General features: G+C 54.6%; 1 protein-coding gene across 1 annotated transcript; it reads right to left on the bottom strand.

The window, feature by feature from the left end:
* WNT4 (Wnt family member 4) lies at positions 427–12,172 on the bottom strand. Its single transcript, XM_021417708.1, has 5 exons — positions 12,018–12,172; positions 3,776–4,011; positions 1,874–2,005; positions 1,424–1,566; positions 427–1,093 (listed from the first exon to the last, which is right to left on the bottom strand). The coding sequence occupies exons 1-5, from the start codon at positions 12,092–12,094 to the stop codon at positions 626–628; spliced, it is 1,056 nt and encodes a 351-aa protein (XP_021273383.1). The 5' UTR covers positions 12,095–12,172; the 3' UTR covers positions 427–625.

The following is a 19,940-nucleotide window of genomic DNA, read 5'->3' as shown; positions in this document are numbered from 1 at the left end:
AGAGCATCCCCTGAGGGTCTGTACGTGTGCACTCCGTACACTGACAGCCCTGGATGGGCTCTCCCTGTGTTGTGATCAACACTCAGGGACAGTGCCACTCTGTCCCCATCTCCCCATCCCCTGCAGCACTCACAGCTGCACGTCCTGGCTGCGCTCCATCACTTCTCAGCCGTGCTCTGGGATGCTTAGCGCACGCCTGTAACAAATACAAATGACTGTGATAAAAAAAACCCGGCACCTAACGCTACTCAGCCTCAGGTTTAACCACCTCCCATTTGCAATGCTCCGGAGTCAGCGTAGAGCATCCGATGAGGGCAGGCAGCGTGCAGGTCCCTGCCAGCCACGAGGTCAGGCACATCCCTGCTCTGGCTTCAGCAATAAATAAGCAAACTGACCAAAATAAAAAATAACAACGATCACTTTTTGGGGTTGTTTTTTTTTTTTTTTAAAACTTTAAATATTTTTTTTTCTTTCTTTTAAAATCTGTTTTCCTCTGGGGCTCTGTCTCTGTATAGAGCTGTGCTCTCCCCGCAGTGTCTGGGTCACTTCCTCAGTCCTGGCCGCGGGGCAAGAGAGAAGCAGGGTCAGTTAGAGAGGGGAAGGGACGGCTGCTCCCCTCCGTGCATCACCGGCACGTGTGGATTTCCACCACCCGATGGCAGGGTTTGCACTTGACGGAGCAGCACCAGTGGAATTTGCAGCTGCACCTTTCCACCACCTCCACTTCGTCCGTATGGAAGCCCCGACCGCAGCACATGAGCTCGCAGCCGTCGATGGCCTTGGAGGTCTTGTTGCACTGCCGGCCACTGGTACCCAGCACCCCGTTCTTGAGGTCGTGGTCACAGAAGTCAGGACTGGAGTCCAGGTAGACGAGGTCCTCGTCCGTGTGTGGTTTGAACTGGGAGTTTTTCGGCACCAGCACTTTGGTGGAGCCGATCTCGCTCTGCTCGACCTCGGTGGCGCCGTCGAATTTCTCCTTCAGCACGTTGCCCACTTTGCGGAAGGGGGGCATGGCTTTCCAGCACGTCTTGAACTCACAGGAGCCTGACACGCCGTGACACTTGCACTCCACCCGCATGTTGTTCAGGATCGCCTGGAGGAGCACAGAGGAGAAATGAGACGAGATGGTGAGCGTGGGACAGGCGCAGCGAGAAGGGAGTGACATGGAGTCACAGCACCATGCAACACCCCGAGCTGGAAGGGACCCACATGGATCCCCGAGCCCAACCCCTGGCTGCACGCAGCACCACCCAAACCCAAACCCAAACCCAAACCCTATGGCTGAGAGCGGTGTCCCAGCACTCCCAGTGTGGGGTGGTGCCCACTGCCCACTGTCCTCGGAGGCACAGCTTTCCCCTAACCCCCCCGACCTTCCTCTGATGTGGCAGTGGCTGAAGACCCCACGCAGATCCCCATCCGTTACCTTCCGCCCCGCCTCGTTGTTGTGGAGGTTCATCAGTGCTCTGTTGGAAGAGGCCCCTTTGCTCCTCTCCCGGACATCGACAAAGGACTGTGAGAAGGCCACGCCGTAGGCGATGTTATCAGAGCAGCCGGACCACTGGAAGCCTAAGGCACAGGGCAAGGATGGGACAGATGAAGTTCATCCTCCTCAGCCCTGTTCTTGCTAAAACAATGCTCATCTGAACCCATCTGTCTTGCTCCCCATGCTGGGGAAGCTGGAGAAGGATGGCCACGGGGTGGGGGAACAACATACCCCCAGAGCAATGCTCCCAGGTACCCTTTCTGAAGCACTTGCATGGATTACCAGCAGGCTTTTTACAATTTTTTATGTATCTTTTTGCCCTTTCTCTGAAGGGTGGTCCCGGAGGATGGGCATTTCTGTGCATGGTGTATCCCCGCTTTGCACGCTCACCCTGCGGGCTGCCGCCTTGCACCGTGCGGTCGCATCCACACTTGTCCAACTCGCCGCTGCTGCACGCTCGGGTCACGGCGAAGGCCACCCCTGCCGAAGAGATGGCGTAGACGAACGCTGCCTCCCGCGTCCCTGCAACGACGGTGGAAAATGTGGCAGGAAGCCCGAGGCACACGGGGGTTTTGTGCACCCAGGTGGGCTGATGTACGTCCCGCTGCTCCTCTTCCCTCCCACATGGGTGTTGCATTTTGAAAATCTGCTCTGGAAGCCAGGAAAACTGGCAAGCCTGCCCACCCCCAGACATGGGGTACCCCATGCAGCACGCTTATCCTCCCCCGTCCCTGGCACGATTCAAGTATCCCAAGATATATTTGCTTAGTGACAAGCCCAGACCAGGCTCAGCAGACACCATGCGGTGCTTGCAATAGTGACAGAGCTGGCAACACATGGATGTGATGGGCAAGGTCATAACACAGCAGCAAGAGGGATGCAAAGGCTGCATTGCAATGTGGGGGGAGCTCTCGCAGTGCTTGCAGGGCACCTCTGCTGTAAAACCCCTCCTGCATCCAAAAATGTTCTATTTCCTCAACCAAACTGGGGATCGCTGCAGATCTGTGTCATCATCACGCAGCACCCTGTTGCTCCCAGCACCTCCAAAACTGCAAAACTCTCCCCAAAGTGATCTGCAGAGCCCCTGGGTACAGCAGCACATTCCCGTGCCCACCTGCACGGTGGCACAAAGAGCCCATTTGAGAAGGGGGAGAAATCTGGACACAAACACGCGGGCGGCTCAGCCAGGGACCGCGGCCGTCAGCTCTTGCAAAACCCAAATCCCCACCGTCCTCTGAGGTCGAGGGTGGCTGAGGACACAGCCCCTCCGGCTCCAAACAAGCAGGGCTGGCATTTGGGGTATGCTAGGGCTGTTTCAAGGTAGGGGGTGGCTCGCCGGTCGGGCAGAGGGCAGCTACTTTGGTGGTCGCAGCCCAGACTTCGGTGGCCAAGCAGCAGTGGCTGGGGAGGGCCCAGCCAGCACAGGGCCTGAACCGCCTCCAAGTTAATCGAGGTTAATAGTAGGATCGTGTTGGTCGGTTTTGCGCTGTGGCTGACTAAAAAGAGGCGACTTTTAGTTTCTGGTATTTCTGGTATTTCCAGTCCTGAACCTTCACAAGAAGAGATCTTCACCCCTGTGTCGAGGGGAGGAAAGTCAAACAGGGAGCTGGGGGCAGCCACAGCCTGCGTCTTGTGGGATGGGCGAGAGTGGCACCCAAAGGGAGGAAAAGCCGCTCTCTGGGGGTGGAAGGGGCCTTCCCCTCCATCTCTGCACCCCGGCATGGTTCAGGCCTCCAGGATGCCTGCACCCAGCCTGGGCTGTGAGGCCTGGCCATAAATCTTTGCTACTCTTCGGAGGGTCCGGGCGTGCTGTGTTTTACTCTCGCTGGGCGGCAGAGGGCTGTCCTCACATGAGAGCGGCTCTGCTTGGCAGCAGTCACCGCTGCAGCTCTGCTCAGAGAAGAGGCTGGATACATCCAGCACCTCTGGATGCAAGATGAGGAGCTGGGGCCTTCTGCCTGGAGAAAGGAAGGCTACGGGGAGACCTCCACTACTTAAAAGAAGCTTATGGAAAGGGGAGAGTGACTTTTTACATGGGCAGATAGGGCAAGGGGGAATGGTTTTGAACTAAAAGAGGGTAGGTTTATATTTGACATTGGGAAGAAATTCTTGGCTATGAGGGCGGTGAGACCCTGGCACTGCTGCCCAGAGCAGCATGGGTGCCCCATCCCTGGAGGTGCCCAAGGCCAGGCTAGATGGGGCCCTGGGCAACCTGATCTGGCGGGGGGCAACCAGCCCAAGGCAGGGGTTGGGGCTGGATGACACCTAAGGTCCCTTCCAACCCAAACTCACCTTGTGTCACCACCTTGCCAAAGACAGGCAGGGTGTCCAGCGTGGAGCAGTTCCAGCGGCGGTTGCGGAATTGGTACTGGCACTCCTCGATGGCCAGCTGGGCCCCGCGCCGCACCGAGTCCATCACCTCCAGGTTCCGCTTGCACATCTGCACCTGGCGCTGGATCAAGCCCTTCAGCTTCTCGCAGGTCTCCTCCTCAGAGATGCTCCCCACTGAAGACAGCTTCGCCAGGTACCTGCCGTGAGAGCCAGCACAGCTGGTTAGGAGGTAAGGGACAGGGAGCGCAGACCCACATTCATCAGGGACACAGCGAGGAGACCCAACCTATCATCCCCTGTGTAGCTGAGAACTGCTGCACACCTGGGTTGCCTGCAACGTGTGCCTCCACAGGTTGCATTTCTGCATGGCAGCGAGCAAGCCCCAGGAAAGCAGCCAGAGCTCTGCAGCCTCATCCCCTGCCTCTCCGGGAGCCCAGCTGCCGGCTCCCCTTTGCCTCTGTTGCCTGCATGGAGGATATTTTCGGTGTTGTCTGAATATGCCCGGTCAGGTCTCCTGAGTACCGGCACATCCAAGCGCTACTAGGAAAAGCCAGAGGTCTCTGAAGTCAGCCAAAACAAGCAGGACAGCCGCTCGGCTGCCAGCTCCAGCTGCCACACAGCTCCCGCACTCATCTCTGACAAACATCGCTCTCCAAACCACTTCCATCACCAAACCTGCTTTTAGCACGCCAGTCCGGCCCCCAGGAGCTGCCAGCTCTCTGTCACTTGGGGTTCGAGTGGGGCTTGGAGCGGGGAGGGGCAAAACCGCGTGCGCTGGGTGCCAGGTGCGTGCTGACGTGGCAGGTTATAGCACTCCACGGAGGTGACCACTGCCCCATCCTCTGCAGAGAGAGCTTCCCCTTCTAAGGGCAAGCTCATGGCATCGCCTCATCGGCGCTGAGTGATGTGAGCACCAAGCGAAGGCTTTTCGGAAGCCTCATTCCTCGACTCTGCCTTTCCCAGCCCTACAGAGCTTGTGGGTTTTTTTGTTTGCTTGTTTTTTTCCTCCTCCTCCGAGTTACGACATCCTGTGAAGGATTTTGTCTTTGAAGCACTGCTTGCCTCTGAGAAGTGACCATTCAAAAGTGGCTCCTGCTTCCTGCCCGTTCCCATGTGTCCCAGGGGTCAGATCTGCTGACTTCAGCCACAAGATCCAGTTGTCACAGCCTCTTCCTCCCATTAGCCGTGCCAGCCTGCCCCAGGAGGAGGGAGCAGGATTTTCTCTTCCGTGCATCAGCAGAATTATTCACCAGCTTGGTTTCGTGCTTATAGAGATGGTGAGAAAGCTGGGTTGGCTTGCAGCGTCCGTGGGGAGTCTGCATGGCTGGCTGTCAGAAGCATCCAGCTTTCCTCATGCGTGGAGGTCACTTGATGCAATGCCTCTTGGATGGTGGGAAGTGGCAGGCTGCCGTGGTTTTGAAGCCAAGCTCATTTCTAGCCTTTATACCAGCTAAGCATCTTTGCCCAAGGCCTTCTGCTCCTCCAAGGGCTCGGCCTGCTTGCAGAGGACCAGCTGCATGGATCAAGAGGACTGCAGCAAACCTCCCTTGGGATCATTCAGGACACTGGAAGCAGAGCCCACAACAGCCCTGCTCCCTCCCATCCAGCTATCATTTCAGTTGGTGCATGGGCAAGCTGATGCACACAAAAGCAATTAGATTTATCCTAAGGCACCGCAGGTCGAGTGCTCAGCTTGGAGCCTCGAAGACAAGAAAACCCGATTCTGCCTCCACTGCTGAGCCCCGACTGCAGGTGGAATGGCCACGTTGACTTCAGCTCTGCTTAGGAGAGGGGCACCATCTCCTTTTCTCATATATTTCCCAGCTCAGTGGGATTCTTCAGGCAATGAGCAGCTATAAATTCAAAGCACACACGAAGAGAAGCGTGACAAGAGCCTTTCAAGCCTTTCCAAGTAGATGCGCCTGATAAGACACCTCCCCAACGAGCGTGTAATGGTATTTGGGATGATAAAATGAAGGACAACGATGCTTCAAAGATGGATACAGCTCTCCAAGAGCAGGTCTGGTAATTTGTTTTGCAAGGCAGGGAAATTAGGTGAAGCTGTCCAGAATGATCTCCAGCCTCTCTCCCCCACCATTCCTCCTCAGAGATGCTCCCATTCTGCAGTGCACAGAGTCCCTCAGCGCTGGGGAGCTCAAGCGAGGCACTGCACCCAGCATTCCAGGGCCACCATGGAAGCCCCATTCCAGCACTTTGCCTGGTCCTTAATACATTGCTCCAAGCTTTGTTTTCCTGGGCTGAGGTGGTAGAAACCATGGACAAAGCCTTTCTCTAGAGCAAGACTGGCACTCTGGGAGCAAACCAAACCAAAGCTGGCCTCCGCAAGATCTCGCTGTAGAGGGGAGCCCACCTTGATTTCTCTGCAGTGCAGAGCCCTGGATTAGGACTTGAGGCTCCCAGGCAGCTTCAGAACAGTCCTGCTCGTGGAAAAAATAAACCCAAATAATAGCAGATTTCCTTCCCTTTCCAAGACTGGGCAAAGAATGTTTCAAGGGGCGAGCTGCTGCCCAAGCCATTCGTTCAAGTCTTGTCTTCTTGCTTCATCATCACATTTGTATTTCTTTTCTCCTGCCTTCACATCCAGACAAGTCACTCGCAGAACAAGCTCCCTTTTATTAAAAATCACTGACTTAACACAAAACTGTCAGAAAGCCCTTCCTTTTTTTCCATCCGCAGCGTGCAGATCAAGGTTGAAGTCCCATAATTGGAGTGTTTGCAGTTGATCCACTCTGCAAGATGGCAAAGAGGGAAACCTCAAATCCCAGGAGATTTGGAGAGGCGAAAAAGCCCCACTTAAATACAAAGAACGATGATAATTTCTGTTACAGGGGTTGGCAGGTAGAGCCAGAAGGAGTGGGGAGGGGATACCCTGCCATGGGGAGGTGGGGAATTGGAGTCACGGACTGATCCTCTGTAGAAGTGGTTCAGGGAAGATGCACCAGATACCCCAGAGTTTCAAATGTGAAAATTCCTCACATTTTCTCAGTTTGGGAATACTTTCCAGAAGATGGTGTCAGCCAGACCATGGTGTTACTGCAGTCCCCTATCAGAGATGCTGAGATGAACTTAGAAGCTTCATTCTCTTCAGCAAAGACCCAAACTCATGGGGATACCTGCCTGGCTAAGGTCCCAAATGGGATGTTCCAGTCTAAACCAAAGGAAAAAAAAAAAAAAAAGGAAGGGGAAAGAAAGCAAGAAAAAGGGGCTCATTGGCCCTGCACCCTGGGCACGGGGCTGCTGGAGAGCTGCAACATGGGGAATAACTTGTCCAGCTGACGGCCCTACACCATGACACGTCCCTCCCAGACTGGCCACCCCACTCTGGGATTAGATGTCCTTCCTCTCCATTGCTTGTAAATGTAAACCACGATGCGCACTGTCGTCATCCGAAGGCCTGTCTGTTTCTTCCCTGGCAGAAAAGCAGCTCTCCGGCTCGGTTGTACATATCTCATCTCTGGACTAAAACCATGTTTCTCACACCCTAATCCCCACCTCCAGCTGCTAGAGCAGTGTCCCATGAGGAGGCAGTGCCCTCCTCCCCAAGCTGGGGCATGCAGCACAAAATGACCCCCAGATGCTCAAACTTCACCCTCCCTGGTCCCCCTACCCCAACCTTGGACTTTGGATGAGTAGAAAACATCCTTTCATGTGTCCTCCTGTGCTCAAGTGCAGCAGCAAGGAATGGCTGCAAGAGGAGGCAAGTGCAAGCCATGGAGCTGAGCGATGTGGGAATTCCCCTGGTGCAGTGCTCGGGGCTACACCTGGGTTGGAGAAATTCTGATGAGTTTTTCATTTCCATTGGAATTTGCAAACACACGGAGAGAGGAACCTTCTGCAGGACTGGTTTGATCTCACCCAACTTCCAACAGACCCCAGGCCGCTTTCCATTGGCCAAGAAGCTCAATTAATTCCCCCCCCACCCGAGTAATTTTGTGAAAGCACAATACTGGCTCCAGTTCTGCTGAGCCAGGCAGATCCTGCGCAGCACCTTCCCAGCTGCACACCGCAACGGCTCCGTGCTGGAGAGCATGCAGGATGCATTTGGGGTCACCCAATGGGGGCTGAGTCCCAGGACTGCAGGTGACCTGCTCCTGGTACCCAGAGCAACGCCTGTCCTCCGCCCCGCCTTGGGGAGCACAATTTCTGTGGGTTTGCAATGCTTCCAAGCTTTGTTTTATGAAAAAAGACACTGTGAGAGCCTGTGGCGCTGCATTTATAAGGAAATATGGAAGACCCTCCTGCAAACTGCCGACCTCTGGGGGTTGCTCAGCAATTCCACATTTTAAGAAAGCCCCAATCCACGGCTGTAAAGCAGTTCTCTGCATCTACAAGGATGAGTTAATTGGGAAGACAACAGCTCCCAGCAGCACAATGCAAACATTTGTCACTGCAGTGCAAAAATCTCCTTCTGACTCACGGAGTCACCACCAGCCACTGCAAAAAGAAGAAATCTGCTTCTCGCCATTGCTCGTGTTTGGAGCTGAGTAGACCTTGCACGACCTGGAATGTGAGTGAGATAGAACAACCTGATGTGCACCCTTCCTTGGATAAACCTCTGCTACTCAGTATTAGGGTATATTTTTATTCAAGGCTTAACAAACCCATCATCACTGAGGAGCCAGGGAGCATCGATCCCTTCTGCCCCAAGCTCAAAGACGAGCTAAACTGGATGGAAATTCAGCATCAGGATTTGCAAAGGCCTTTCCTCTGCAGGATGCAACCCTTCAAGCCATCTGTTTTCATAGCTGAGCTCAAATCACAGGCAGCATCCTCAGGGTGAGCAAAAGAGCTGAAAGCAAAGAAATCCTCCGCTGGACCCAGTCTGAGCAACTCTGCCAAAGTAGACGTGACCAGGAGCCATCCCGGTGCTGGCTTTGCACTGAAAATAAGATTGCAGGGAGGGGAGCGGGGCTCGGCGGGCGCAGACGTGCCCTGGAGCTACCTGCACCTGCTGAATGGTGCCGCGGCCGCGGGGCACCCGAGGGGAAACACGGGACCGGTTCCTTGCCGGGTGGGAAAGGGGAGAGTCGCAACGACAATGCGAAGAATCCTGCACGAAACAGCACTGGAGGAGGGTGGGGGCAAAGTGAACTCCCCGCTGCCAAAGCTGGGGAGATTCATCTTAAAAATGGAGCCTGGCTTAAGATCAGAGGGATGCAGACGGAGGACCCAGGTCTGCCTCTTCTACATTGCACTATGACCCAAAGTGGCACAACATCAGTGCTGAGGTCTACCCAGGCTTCTCCCAAGCAGGATGAGCACAGAGCTGGGGTTTGTGGAGCACCTTGTGACACACCAATGAATGAGGGCCCCAAAACCCCAAGTCTTTTCATCCTTCCCTCCAACTCTCGGAAGTGGTTGCTGTTATCCAGGCTTGTTTGGACGCTTGCAAGGTCCTCAAGCTTTCCCAGAAAGCTCAGTTTTATTTCTTTTAAAGGCTTTTAAAAGCCCAGCTGTACTCCTGGCCCTTTAAACCGAGTCTGAAGCACAGATGGAAGTTTTAAACCCCTGTAAATAGGGGGTAGACGGAGCTGCTGGTGGCACACCCTGCTCTGAGCTTCCTCCAAAGCCACTTTTAGATGTGTCACAGCAGGAAAAAGGAGAGAGGCTGTGATGCCCCATAGAAAACATGGCAAAAAGGGCCCTATCCATGAAGGACCCCTGTGTCAGTGATGCTTTTCAGACACGGGGATCGACTCAGGTTCAAGCAACCCAAAGAGCTGCAGACACAGCAGCAGGTCCAAGAGCTGAATGGAGGCTGTGAAATGCAAGGTGCTTTGGGAATAGCTCAGCTCCTTCCCATGTATGAAGCACATCCCAGGACTCCTCCAGACCTTCCCATTACGCACATCACAACCAGACAGACCTCAGAGCACCAACCACTGCCCTTCATTTAACATCAAATTCTGTGCTGGCAGGCAAAGCCTTAAGGCTCCCTGAGCCCCGAAAGGCAGGAGGAAAAGCAAGCCTGCGGCTGTCATTAGAAGGAGAGAAAAGAGCATCACTTTGGTTTGGATGACAGAGAGGTTTTTCGGATAGGCAGAGAGCCAAACAGCAACTCCCCAAACACAGGCACTGAGAAAACACACCTGAGGTTCACTTCCCAGCCAGATAGAAGGATCTGGGTCTGCTTAATGGAAACATTTGGCAAAGCTGCTTCTATTGCAGAGCTCTCTGCAGCACGGTGATCCGTCCTGCCGCTTCCTTGCAGGGCACTGGGCCCACTGCAGGGAACCTTCAGCTCAGGTGTTGCAAGCAGCGTCTCCAAAACGCTCAGGGAATGCGAGTCCCGACAGGTCAGGAGGAGCTTTAGAAAAAGTCTTGTCTTGTGAAAGGCACCCCGAGCTTAATCACCGATCCAGCAGGTTTCTGGAAAAGCAAACTTCCCCGCACGCTGCCGTCCGCCTCCGCGCAGGGCTGCGGAGCCGTGCACCTGGAGAGGTCCCCAGCAGCCCGTGCCCGGCACCACGCACCTTCCAGCCGGAGCCAACCCCGGTGCCGTGATAGAGCCCAGCCCGCACGATGCACACGGCTTCGCGAAGACGGACGAAGCACACTCATTCCTCGAATATCTGATAACTCCTGGGATCCTTCTAACTCCGTTTATTGCCTCTGGCAGCCTTTGTTTCTGATGTGAGGAGATAAACAATGGGAATTGTCTTAATCCTAAAGGCAAAGGATAAAAAGCGCCGAGCGGGGGATGATCCTTTTATCACGATACATTTGGAACATCAAAAAAAAGTTGACCCTTTCTTTCAAGCGCGCTGAAATGGATCTGCTTTTCCTCCCCTGTTGGCAGGAATGAGCCCTCTGCTCTCGCGCTGCCGAGCCCCCCGCGCCCACCCCGATGCACCGTGAGCACGAGCGGCCGCGCACAGCCCCTTGTCTGCCGCGGCACCGCGCGTTGCTGACCTCACTGCTGCCGCTTAACCTCAGATCCCCCTCTGCCGGGCGCTTCCCCTCCCCGGGAGCGCTTCCCCGGCTGGACCCTGTGGGAATCACGCTCGCACCGCTCCGCGTGTACAGCTTAAAGACCACCTCGAGAGCGGCTGCGATCCACCCACACTCTGCCGGAGCCGCGCGGGGTGCAAGTCGCTCCATCTGGCGAAGGAGGGGGAGGAGGGCTGAGCGCTTAACGCATCCCATGCAGACACCGACGGGCAGCACTTTTCCCACCGGTGGGATACATGGGGAACACCACCAGCCTGGTGCTTCCCAGCCATAGCGAGGCAGCATCCTCCAAAATCTGTGCACCTCCTGCAGCCTCCAGCCAGCGGGAGCCATCTCCGGATGCAGGAGCGCTCCTCGTGCTCCTGGGCTATGGTGGGAGCCACCGGAGCACGTTGTGCCTGTGGCCCTGGGGACACCGTGCCCGCACGAGGGCAGGGAAGCAGGACACGACGCAAGCACGGGTCCCTGCTGCGCACACCGGGAATGCTCTGGCTCTCAGACTGCCATCAGCGCTGGGAGTGGGGAAAAGGCGTCTCCCCAAAGACAGCATGAACGGGGCGGACACACTGCCTGCATTCGGCGTTTCAACAGAAGGTGCTGTCATGCCCCATCCCCTTTGCCCCGGGGGTTTCCCCCAGAAGAAGCCCTTGGTGAAGGGGCAGGAATTTTCCAGAACTATTTCCTGCCCTGTTTACCTTCCACGTTAGTTCAGCATTTGCTCGGCGCATTCCTGATGGCACCTGGCTCCTCCACACGCACCGCAGTTCCCATGTCCCCGCAGGGTGACGGAGTGCTGGGGTGTGCACTATGCCTACTGTGGGTCCCCGGGGTCAGCACCCGAACGATCCCTGCTTCTCTGCCTGCTCCCTGCCAAGTCCTTCCCGGCCCCGCTGGCCCCATGGGGCACCCGGCCAAGCCCCAGGCCCTGCTCTGACCCACCGGCCCGACCTCGCTTTCCCAGTGCAGCCCAAATCAGTAATTTAAGAACAAAAGGTGGACGGGGGCTTCGGCGCCCACCAAGTTATCCTATAACCAGGCTGGAGCAGCCGGGGAGAGCCGGCATCCCCGCACCCACCTGCACCACCCGTCCCCGCGACTCCGGGACCGCGCACCGCGACCTCTGTCCCCGCAGCGGGGTGATGCTGCCCGACCCCGGCACCTGCTCAGCCGCCCCCGCGGAGCAACAAGTGCCGGAGGCGGCGGGGGCACCCCCTCGCCCGTGGCTACTCACAGCCAGTTGCTGGCGTTGGCCGAGAAGGTGGCAAGGATGATGAGCAGCAAGGAGCGCAGGAAATACTCCGGGCTCATCCTGGAGGGCAGGCGGGGAATGGAGCGGAGCGGAGCGGAGCGGAGCGGTGCGGTGCGGTGCGGTGCGGTGCGGTGCGGTGCCCCCCGCCCGGCCCGCGGCCCCCGGAGCAGCTCACCGTCCTCGTAGTTCTTGAGGTAGTAATCGGGCCCGGGCCCGCCGCGGCTCTTGGCCGGGTTCTTCACGTTGTGGAACTGCAGAAAGTCCGTCCTCTTGCCCGCGAAGCGCAGGAAGGCGGGGGCCAGGCCCCGCGCCAGGGTCACCAGCCGCCGGGAGCTGCGGGGAGGAGAGCGGGCTGAGCGCTGCGGGACGGGGACGGTGCGGAGAGGGCCCGGAGCCGTAGCGGGGGAAGGGAGCGCGGTGCGGAGACCCAGAGCTCTCACCGCGGCCCGGCTGCCCCGCCCGGCACGGCACGGTACGGCACTGCATAGCACGGCACGGCGCGGGCATCGCTCAGCAGCGCCCGGCTGCGGGGCTCTGCGGTTCAACCCCGGCAGCGGGAACAGGGCCGCCCCGCCCGCTGGCAGCGGGACCCGCAGGCCGGCGGCCCCCGGCTCTGCCCCGCGGCACCCCCCGGACAAGTGCAGCGGAGGCACCGGCTCCCGGCTTCCTGGGGGCGGAGGCGGTACCGACCGGGACCCTCGGAGCGAGGACCCGCTCTTCCTCCCCAACTTACCCAGCACGACCGGTGCTCTCCGGCCGGCCCAGCGCCTCCAGGCCGCGGAGCTCGGCACCCAGCGTGACGCGCAGCCCGACTCTGCCCTCCGGGAGCCCGGAGAGCGCGGGGAACGCGGGGTTCGGAGGAGCCGGCCGACACCCGTTGCTGCCGCCCCGTTCCTGGCGCTGGGGTTTTTCTCCCTGTGCTGCCTCGGCCCCATGTTGTGCTTNCCGGGGGCGGGGGCAGTCCCGGGGGCGGCCCCACATCGCCGCTACTGGGGCGGGTCCCGTCGCTGGGGACACCCCCGGGGCGGGACGGCACCGGTGCCGCTCCCGTCGCTGCGCTGTGCCCGCGGTGCTGCCCCTACGCTGCTCCCGCGGCGCTCTGCGATGGCCTTTGGGGTTCCCCTCCTCGGGTTTTCCTGGGGGTGAACAGCGGAGGAATGGGGGTTCCTACACGTTTTGTGCTGTCGGGATAATTTCCATGTGGCTCTGACAACAGAGCTCGGGATGGAGCGTGGTGGTGCCTTGGTTTTCCGTCTTAGAACCATAGAATGCATTGAGTTGGAAGAAACCCTAAAGGCCGCCTGGTCCAACCCCCTGCAATGAGGAGGGACACCCACAGCTCCGTCAGTGCTCAGAGCCCCTCCAGCCTGACCTTGGGTGACTGCAGGGACAGGGCACCACCACCTCTCTGGGCAGCCTGTTCTTGCTGGTAGACATTGTGGAAGTGGTGTTCCCTCTTCTTCCATTGTAGGGCATTTTCCAAATGTGGGTTTTGGAGGGTTCAGGATACAAAGGCAGCTTCTGGTGTTGGCATCTGAAAATGTACAGGGAGAAGGCCATGGGTTAGGTATCCATCACCAGGCCATGGCGGCTGGAGTGGGCAGCAAAGCAGAGCCATAGTCCCCATGGTGACACTGGGGTGCTTTGCTTTGGATGACACCTGACCACAAACCAAGGACTAAATCCACACCTCAAGTTATCCAGAACGGCCGGATGTTGGGAACCCCAGTAGCTCTCAGCAGCCTGGTTCCTCACCCCTGCATCCCCATCCCTGAGGCTATGGCATGCAGTGGCAATGCCCCTCTGCTCCCCATCCCCGTGTCTCTGTCTATCCCCCCCAGCCCACATGGGCACGAACGACTCGACGTAAAGCCAGGAGCAACACGAGATGACACGAGACGGCTGCCTGGCATGAAACCCAAGATCCCAAGCACACCGAATCTCCTCCTGTCAATGTTATTAGTTAGGTCCATTACTAAAACCTCTTGCTCCCATCTCTGAAATCTTGCCAAGCTGGTTTGGAGCTATTCAAAATTCCCTTTGTCTTTTCTACTCCATTTTCCTGCTCGCAGCGAGGCTGAAACACGCTCATTCAAAGCACGGCAACTCGCGCTGTGCTGCACACATGCCTGTCTAAATGTATTACACCTACTTTAAAATCTCTGCATTAGTTCCCTGTCAAAGCGAGGATTTAATTTCAAAGTGCTTTGACGTATTTTCCAGCTCCTGACAGGCTGCAGCCCACCCTCGCCCAGTCATTCATCTGCTGTCGTGTTCTTGCTGATTATCCCGGTTGGAAGCGGGACGCGGGCTGGTGGGCTGTGAAGTGGAGGTTGTTGCTGCGAGCCCCGAGCAGGTAATTCAGTGCAACCGGAGCTGATTAATCTGGCTCATCGGGCATGGCAAAGCCATGGCCTTTCTCTGGCTTCTAATCACTGCAAGTGTTGAGTGAAGTCATTGGGAAGGCAAAGTCTAACTGAGAGGCGGATGGGTAGGGGAGGCTGGATGGAGCCATGTCCGTGTGCAAGGATGTTGTATGTTTGGTCTCAAAGGTGTCGTTCCCCTACAAAGATCATCCAGTCCAACCACCAACCCATCTCTGCTATTCCTGCTCACAGAATCATTAAGGTTGGAAAAGACGTCCAAGACCATCAAGTCCTACTGCCCATCTACCACCAGTATTGCCCACTAAACCATGTCCATAATAGAATCATAGAATCATTAAGATTGGAAAAGACCTCCAAGACCATCAAGTCCAACCACCAGCCCACCCTCTGGACATTCTGTTGCCCCTGGAGCTTATCAGGTGGGACTGAAAGTCCTAGAATCATTCAGGCAAGAAAAGACCACCAAGATCATCCAGTCCAACCGCCCACCTACTGCCAGTACTGCTCAATATGCCACATCCCTATTAGAATCATAGAATCATTAAGGCTAGATAGACCTTATGGGGCAGCTGCAGTGGTCTCAGCCACGTGATGGGGAGAAGGGCTGTGAGAAAGGCTGAGGCAAAGCTGTGAGTGAGGCTGCAGGGGTTTACACTGAATAGAAACAAATTCTGTTTTGAACTGAATGGAACATAAATATCGGACACTTAGCAACAGTACATGTATTAATCCTGTCCTGGAGAAAGGAGAAGCTGTTCTGAGAGCCTCCAAACCAGAAAACACAGGACAATTGTGCTCCTTTATAGAAACTTGTGGTTTTTCTGATGAAATTTATTTCAAACTATCCAAACATTTCAGAGCTGCTCTGATGACTGCTCAGGGAAGGTGCTGTATACGAGTGCAGCTCACAAACAGAAGCAGCTTTACAAAATGAAAATTGCTCCGACAAAAGAACTGTGTCCAGTGCATTATAAACGGAAAGCGAGCGGTTGCCGTAACCCGTGCTCACCTGGTCGCTGGAGGTGTGCTAAATAGGGGACGACGGTCAGAAGAAAATCACGGCATGTAAAGGTGGGTTTTCTACAGCTGTGTGGGTTGCAGAGCACTTCAGCATGTGTGCTCATGGGTGTGTGTTTACTTGGGTGAGTTTTCACGAGCCAGAGATGCAGGAATTCAGTCCTAACAGATCCGCTGTGCCATCACCTAAATCCCAGCGCCACGCCTGGGAGGCTCACTCCTCTCTCCATAGGTTGTCAGGTGTGGCACTGGAAGAGGCAGAGTGAGGCGGGATCTGCTGCCTTTCCTTTTGGACATTGCCTCTGAATGCACCGTGAAAGTTTCCCTGGGATAAAGGAGCATGAGTGCCTATGGTCAATCTGTGAGCGGGAGCTTAAGAGCATTCTTGAACGTGGTGTGCTCAACCCAAACCATCTTCCCAGGGTGGGCAATGTTGGTGATAGGTGGAGGGTTGGACTCGTTGATCTTAGAGGACTTTTCCAGCCTTAATGATTCTGTGATTGCAGAATCCAGGGTTTTTATCCCAGCTGGCTTCACTGCTCACCCTGCACCATCCAAATCAAACAGGCTGCGTGCAGCACCGCTGAAACAAACCTCGATCCAGGTGCTGGGCAATGCGTGCACACACTGGTGCACACGCAGCAGGGCAGCGCCGGAGTGACAGCCAGCCACTGCAACCTTTGCCCTACTCACCCAGCCCAGGGAGAAAACGAGATTGCAGGCTGGTCGGATACATAACACCGCGACTGACTCCTCTTCAGTGCTTATTATACCTTCAGGCATTCGGGAGCACCAGGGCTTCGTCCCCCGGTGCAGGAGCTGGGGGGAAGGCATGCTCAGCTGAGCAGGGTGGGAGTGGGGAATGTGGCCCCACAGGGAGTTGAGTGGCTTGGTGGGGATGGGTTGATGGTTTGACTGGATGATCTTAGTGGTCTTCTCCAACCTGCATGGTTCTGTGATTCTGTGCTAGTGAACTTCCAAGCTGGTGATGGCCAGGGAAGGAATGGGCAAGGTCAAGCATGTCTGGCTGCTGGTGGCTTGTTGTGGAGGTGAAGACACCCAGCACACTGCAGAGGGTCCCACATTAGGTTTTCTTATCAATATTAGGGTGCTCAGTTGAAGCAATGTCCTCACGTCTCTCCTGTGTGTGACCGTGCTGTGGGGATGTGTCCTGACCCAGCCCCCTCCTGCTAGTGCTCTTACTGCAGTGGTGTTAGCCCGTGGTTTTGGTCTGTGTTTGGTAGACATCAGCCTGCCTTCCCTGTTCCTCAGTAGGGAGTGTCTTTAATGAGGACAGCATTTCCCCTCTACATCAACCTCCAGAGGGTCCTAATGCTTGTGCTGAACCATTTATTTCATTGTCTTAATGTACATTCTGCATCCACAAAGGGGAGGAAACAGGAACCTGATATGAACAACCTTCAAGCATCTTCTGAGAGATGGTCCTTCGTGTCATCAAGTCCCTTGGATGTGTATGGAGCCAAGCATTAGCTGTGGCTTCCCAACGTCATGCTGTTGGCTGGTGAAGGTCCTTCAGCATTGTCCCCAGACTGGAAGACCGTAGAACCATAGAATGGTTTGGAGCTGGAAGGGACCCTTAAAGGCCATCTGGTTTAACCTCCCTGCAATGAACAGGGATATCTACAGCTCAGCCTGATGTAGGAACAGACTTTGGGCGATCACCAAGAGACAGATTTCTGCACTCAGGTCAGTGTTGGGTCCACCATTCTGCTGCAAACGCCACCAGCAATGGAAACTGACGCCCTACCCAAATCCTTGTTTCACCTGAAGCACACGAGGAATGAACCTTGCACAGCAGTGTTGATCTGTTCAGACCTCTTGGACTTCATTTTCTCTGGTGTGCAGGAAAACTCTTATGTTAAGTAACGTTCTTTTCAGAAAATGACTAATTAAACAACAGAACAGGAAATGTTAGAGACAGTAAAATCCCCTCAGCTGTCCAGCACATTTCTACATAAATATGGTGGTAAAATGATGAAAACAAAATCTTCCAGAGGCAAAGGCAAGCGGGCGACCTGGTGACGCAGCAGTGAAAAATCTATACTTTGTTATAATAAAATGAAACCACCGTGTTTATCCTGTGCCTTGGAGGATCTGGTGCAATTATTCTTAGGAGAGGAGAGAAGCCACACAGAAATCAGAATAGCCCAGATTTTTGCTAAAATATTTGAACAAATCAGGTTATTCCACTGCAGCAAAGGGCTCCATTTGAAGCTATTGCTTCAGAAGTTATCCTGCAAAACTGGAAGGACCGTAAATGCTTGGCTTTAATAGCTAGCTACATACAATACAAACTTAATCAGTGGAGCTTGAAACGTTTGTGGGAAGAAAGGCAGAGTTTTACGGCTCTTTCTCTGAAGGTGTGCGGAGGACTGGACTATTAGGCTGCATAATGCACACTGGATGGCAACGCTGATCCCATCTGCTAAAGTCGCCAAGGGGTGCATTTCCCATGTGGACACCCAGCTGCCTTCCACCCCTCGCACCCAGCCCTCCTCACCTCCACCCCTCGCCTGGGCTGTGGGGCTGTGGGGCAGAAACAATCCCAGCAATCCGGGCAAGAATTAGGGTCGTGCTGTCTCGCTCTTGGTTTTTGCCTGCAGCAAAGGCTAAAAATGTTCCACATCACTTAGAGGTGTCAGGTTATTTAGCCGTGGGCTGGGAACATCTCAGTTACACATTACTCTGAATATCTCAGCAAATTGCTTGCATCTAATTGAAATAAAGGAAGTGCAGTGGCTTCGTTTACCTGACGGACTGTATATAGCAACGCATCCACTACATTTTTTGCATTGATCATAACGAAAGATTTATTATCCCACCTGGTAAATATTGACTTCTTTTTTTTTTTTCTTGGTCAGAACTTCCTTCTCATGTCAACATCCAATGTCAATAGTTTCTGATTCTCATTTCAGCTCTGGAAGTGCAGAGCCTCTGAATCATCTCAGATGTGCCCCAAAACCTCCAGTCTAGGGCTTTCAACTTGCTTAGTTTTGCAGTCTGAAAACGTTTCCTGTGGCACTACAGCCCCTTCTAAAGCAATCGAACCGTAATGCTGAGAGCCTCCAGGTCGATGAGTTACTTTTTGTGGAGCTCGCATAAGTAGGGCTTTGCAGATCAGAAGTTCAAAAGTGCAGATCCAAGAGACAAGCGAGAGTCTCTTGAACCATTTATTGGATTTAGGTGGGTTCCTGAGTCATTGGACTGGTGTCCTCCAGAAAACAACAGATGTCACCAAGAATGGGACTGTTGGGGGGAGCAGCGGTGGACCTCCATCTGCCTTTTGCTGGTGCTGAAGAGAATGGAAACTCCATGTGTTTGAGGGACAAGTCATGGGCACGTGGAAGGAGCCAGGACTCCTTGGAGAAGGTGAAGTAGCGAATGGAGAGGAGATTATAATGATAGATTGTGTTGTCCACGTCTGCATATTTCTTGAACTCAATAAGCAGATGGTAATCCATAATGAAGCACAATCTTGTCTCCCTACTAGGGGGAAATGCACCTCCTCAGTTATTTCTGGGAGGATTTCTGGACAGAGATCTGTGAAGGGATGGCTGGTGGGGGATAAGAAGGAGCTCGGCACTGTTTCTTGGGCTGTTAGACCCAATGTCTTTACCCATCAAAGGAGCAGCACATAGGCTTTGTGGACACATGAATGCTGGGGGCTATAGTAGGATTGCAAGAGCATTTAGCCGTAGGGTGAACAACCTGTGCAGGAGGGAGATGCTCAGTATGAAGGGAAATGCCCTAGATCAAGGCTTTCTGGGCATTAACCAGCCTGGAGACAGAAACCAAGAAACCAAGTCCCTTCCCAGTCCATGGAGAAATGTTGGCCTCTCTGGTGAGCATTCACCCCATCTCTCCCAGGGACTCATTCTTGAAGAGCTCGTGGCAATACTTGGAAAAGCTGTAGAGACGCCCATGTAAGTTCTAAAGATTGGACTTCTTTGGACGAGTGCAGTTGGGTGAGATGAATTCATCCCTGGCAGCCCATGTGAAAACTCAAAATTTGTGACCAACTAGCTGATTTGAGGCATTTTCACTGGGTGTCTCTGAAGGGGAAATTACAGCAGAAATTCAGGCTACCCACGGCCACAGAGCTGCTGTCACAGACACCAGAATTCATAAATGCAGTTGTGGGTGACTCAAGAGGTTCAAAGAACATCCAGCTGTAAATACTAACATTGATATATGGGTCATCTTCCATCCTAGAAATGCTGTATGAGGTGACAGACTTCATACTGCCCCAAAATGTTGCACGACTCAGGAAATACCTTGGTGTATGTCTGGCACTAAAGACAAGCCAAAGGGAAGATATTTAACCATCTCCCTGGATTTCTACCAAGCTGGGATGACCGCTATAGAGTCACCAGTGTGCAGGGATTCAGATCTGCTAAAAGGAGTTGAAAAAGAGTTAAAAGTTTTCATTTCTACTTTTTCACTCCCAAAGTACATTTTTGGGTAATTTCATATATTTTTT

This window comes from Numida meleagris, chromosome 20 (assembly GCF_002078875.1).
Source record: "Numida meleagris isolate 19003 breed g44 Domestic line chromosome 20, NumMel1.0, whole genome shotgun sequence".
NCBI classification, from domain to species: domain Eukaryota; kingdom Metazoa; phylum Chordata; class Aves; order Galliformes; family Numididae; genus Numida; species Numida meleagris.
Note: the sequence above shows the minus strand (reverse complement) of the source record. Positions and strands in the feature narration are given on the sequence as shown.

Excerpts from the sequence above, each read along its gene's own strand:
- WNT4 (XM_021417708.1), bottom strand. The coding sequence starts at position 12,094 with ATGAGCCCGGAGTATTTCCTGCGCTCCTTGCTGCTCATCATCCTTGCC. Across the intron at positions 4,012-12,017 it reads GCCAACGCCAGCAACTGGCT|GTACCTGGCGAAGCTGTCTT; the intron begins GTGAGTAGCCAC and ends CTCTCACGGCAG. Across the intron at positions 2,006-3,775 it reads TGGCAAGGTGGTGACACAAG|GGACGCGGGAGGCAGCGTTC; the intron begins GTGAGTTTGGGT and ends CCGTCGTTGCAG.